Source organism: Aethalodelphis obliquidens, unplaced genomic scaffold, assembly GCF_003676395.1.
Source record: "Aethalodelphis obliquidens isolate GAN/ISIS:26980383/991018 unplaced genomic scaffold, ASM367639v1 scaffold2148, whole genome shotgun sequence".
Classification (NCBI taxonomy): Eukaryota; Metazoa; Chordata; class Mammalia; order Artiodactyla; family Delphinidae; genus Aethalodelphis; species Aethalodelphis obliquidens.
Window position 1 is genome coordinate 1 of NW_020840055.1, and position 4,035 is coordinate 4,035.

At 38.3% G+C, this 4,035-nt stretch overlaps 1 protein-coding gene across 1 annotated transcript; it reads left to right on the forward strand.

The window, feature by feature from the left end:
• Nucleotides 1-506: 506 nt before the first annotated feature.
• LOC113617163 (protocadherin beta-17-like) lies at nucleotides 507-4,030 on the forward strand (the record flags this gene model as incomplete). Its single annotated transcript, XM_027100435.1, has 1 exon — nucleotides 507-4,030. A coding segment is annotated over exon 1 (1,266 nt), but the record flags the coding sequence as incomplete, so codon positions are not given.
• Nucleotides 4,031-4,035: the final 5 nt, after the last annotated feature.

Genomic DNA, 4,035 nt, shown 5'->3' on the forward strand with positions numbered 1-4,035 from the left:
GGACCCTGTCCCAGAGCTACCAGTACGAGGTGTGTCTGACGGGAGGCCCTGGGACCAGCGAGTTCAAGTTTCTGAAACCTATTCACCCTAACTTCCCTCCCCAGGGCACTAGGAGGGAAATGGAGGAAAACCCCACCGTTCGGAATAGTTTCCTGTTCAGTTAAGTATCGGATTATTTTATTAAACCCTACTTAATAAGTTAGAAATCTCTTTTAAGTTAAACCTACATGTTACTAATGCATAATACTGACGGTCCGTTTTCCTGATTATTTTATTACTGTTCCTTAGGGTGAAATTTTAAAAAATCAGGTACTGGGTATGCACAGTATTTTCCCTATATTATCGTTAGTAGTTTTTAAAAATTACTCTCACTCAAGTATATTTGAAAATTTGAACAAAAGTAAATTTTTATTTGCATTATTTAAACAATTTTTAATTGAATAATCTATCCTTTTTACAAAAATTATATTCCAAAGTCCTTAAGATTGTATTTCTAAGTAGTGGTGACAATTGTTATCACTACTGCTATGTAGGGAAAAAGTTTTAATGTATTTAATATTATTTAATCAAATATTTAAAATTTTAATGTGATATTATTGAATGTATTTGATATTATTTAAAATGGAACTGGGCTTAACTAAATTATATTTAGCTGTGTTCTGTGTCCAAATAAGTGAACTATCATGACTCTTTTGTCAGGGATGATTACCAATCAATTCAATAAGTGTAGGGAACACTTACTGTTTTGTATTCCCAATATAAGTTTAGGGTAACTAAAGTGTGGAAAACTAAAGATAAACGCTAAAGATGACTAAATGCTAAAATAGCCATTCATATTTATGTGTATTTCAGTATACCACAATAGCCAATACATATATTCTATGAATATAGACTTAACAAAATTATCAACACATTAAATTAGTTTGTGAGCTTCATATAAGAATATGCTGGCCCTTTTAAAACAACACCAAGCCAATTATAAATGCTTAATAAATATTTGCTAAATGTTATTAACATACCAATAGTGAATTTAAAAAAATAACTTTCAAGGAATTAGTAATACTAATATTCTCTTTACAATATAGTATCCTTGCCAATAAGTGAAATTATTAAATATCACTGTTTTAACTTTCCTTCTAAACAGAAAACATCCTTGTTCACCCTAATCTCTATTACAGAATATAAAGTGCTTGAGAGTACATTTTATCTCCTTGTCTTTGTCTAACAGTTTGCAAGTTCAGAGGTATTTTTGGTAAAATCCAAATTATACTTTTCAAACTCCTCCTCCTTCTATATGTGTGATACCTGCCAAGCCCTAAGTAAGTTATGAGCAGCAGGTTACTAGCTTATGTCAGATTTTCCCTTCCAGCCCTGTGTATGCACCGTTTATCTTTATTAACCACAAAATCATTTACTTTCACAGTTTAACCCATATTTGATTTTATTTTTGTTGGTTATATTTGTAGTATTTTATGAAATATCCCTCTTTACAAGGTCCCATCAAAGTCTGGCAGTGACAATTGAGTGAATATTTTCTTTTTATCCTTAATTAAAATGGAACTGGGCTTAACTAAATTATATTTAGCTGTGTTCTGTGTCCAAATAAATGAACTATCATGGCTCTTTTGTCAGGGATGATTACTGATCAATTCAATGAGTGTAGGGAACCCTTACTGTTTTGTATTACCAGATATTTCCCCTCTCCTCCTTCATTCTTCTTTGGGGGAACTGCTTCTTACTCCAACCACATGGCTTTACTTGTTGCAGTGGATTTTTTCAGTAACCCCATCTGCACAGTTCCAGAGGGTGTACACTGGGATGGGCCCTGTCCAATGCTGACAGGTCAAAACCCTTCCCTAGAAAGTATATGTTTGACTTCATTGGCTTTATTGCCTTCTTCATGTTTGCAGAAAGACATTGCCTGAATTCAGAACTTACTGATTTCCAATAAAACAAATGGGCATTTCTTCTCAACTTTAGTGAGCTATGCACACAATGAGTTTATGAAGGAAAAAAAATTCCCCAAGGTTATGTATACAGAGACTGAAAAGAAATCACATTTTTCAGAAGTTACAGGCACACTGCAATTTGACTGGGAGTAGAAACTGGATTTAAAATTTTATAACTTCTTCTAACACGATAGAACAAATTCGTATATTTGTAATAGAATGTAAGCTCCTGAGAGCAAGAATTTTTGTGTTTAATTTACCGCTTTATCCTGAGAAGCTAGAAAAATTCCTGCACAGAGAAATACTTATTAAATAAATAAATAAAATTATCTTGAGCCCAGTTTTGTCTACTGAACTTGTACCTTTATAGAGAAGATGAATATATAGATAAATAGGTATTACTTTGCTCTCACAACTGTTGTTAGATACTTGAACAAAACTGCATCACAGGTGAGGGGGAAAGGAGTTTATAACACTCTATGACCCAAAAGGTGTTCAATGCAGTTTAGCTATTATTACGTTACTCTTTGAAATAAAGACTACCTGAAGTTGTGAAGCAGAACGCTTGGTGGCGCTGCAGGTTAAGAGAGTGAAAAACTGTCGCTGCATGCTCCCAGACTCCATAAAAACCGATCCGTTTCTGGCAGCTCACAAAGGAAACATTCACACTGATGGGTAAAGAAGATTTCAGAGAGGCAGCTATCCCCCTGTCAACGTTAAGAGCTAACTCAAGATTACTGAACCAAGATAGCAGAGTTGGCTGCAAAACAATTATTTTGTGATTAAATACTGCATCTTTTAGACCCGGAGGAACCATGGAGACGCCGCTACCCAAAGCGACGCAAAAAAGGCAAGTGACTGCCATTATTATTCTATTACTATTGTGGGAGGTGGGTGGTGCGGTCATTAAGTATTCCGTTCTAGAAGAGAGACACAGCGGCTCATTTGTGGCCAACCTAGCAAAAGATCTGGGGTTGGGCTTAGGAGAGCTGGCCTCGCGGGGCGCCCGGATTCTTTCCAAAGGGAATAAACAGCATTTGCAGGTCGAGCACAAGAGTGGGAATTTGCTCCTAAAAGAAAAACTGGACCGGGAAGAGTTGTGCGGTGACATGGATCCATGTATACTGCATTTCCAGGTGTTACTGAAAAACCCGGTGCAGTTTATTCAAGGTGAATTACAGCTCCAAGACGTAAATGACCATGCCCCTGAGTTCCTGGAAAATGAAATCCTACTGAAAATCTCAGAAAGTAGCCATACAGGAACCGCATTTCCTTTGAAAATAGCTCAAGATTTAGATGTGGGCAGTAACACAGTTCAGAACTACACAATTAGCACCAACTTCCATTTCCACCTTTTCACTCGAAATCGCAGCGACGGCAGGAAATACCCGGAGCTGGTGCTGGCCAAAGAGCTGGACCGTGAGGAGCAGCCAGAGCTCAGGTTAACCCTCACGGCGCTGGATGGTGGGTCACCGCCAAAGACTGGGACTTCCCAGGTTCTCATCATGGTCTTGGACATAAATGACAACGCCCCTGAATTTGCTCAGCAGCTCTACGAGGTGCAGGTCCCAGAGAACAGCCCTATAGGCTCCCTTGTCATCACTGTCTCTGCCAGAGATTTGGATGCTGGGACCCACGGAGAGCTCTCCTACTCATTTTTCCAATCATCAAATCAAGTCATTCAGGCCTTTGAAATCAACACAGTAACGGGGGATATTCGATTAAAAAAAATGTTGGATTTTGAGGAAATTCGATCTTACCGTATGGAAATTGAGGCCTCAGACGGTGGGGGTCTTTCAGGAAAATGCACTGTAGCCATAGAAGTGACGGATGTAAACGACAACGCCCCTGAATTGACCATGTCATTACTCATGAATGATATCCCAGAAAACACCCCTGACACTGTGGTCGCTATTTTCGGAATTTCAGATCCAGACGCCGGGGACAATGGCAAAATGATGTGTTACATCCAAGACCATCTCCCATTCCTTCTGAAAATTTCTGTAGAAAATTTCTACGCCTTGGTAACAGAAGGAGCGCTGGACAGAGAGAGCAGAGCCGAGTACAACATCACCATCACCGTCAC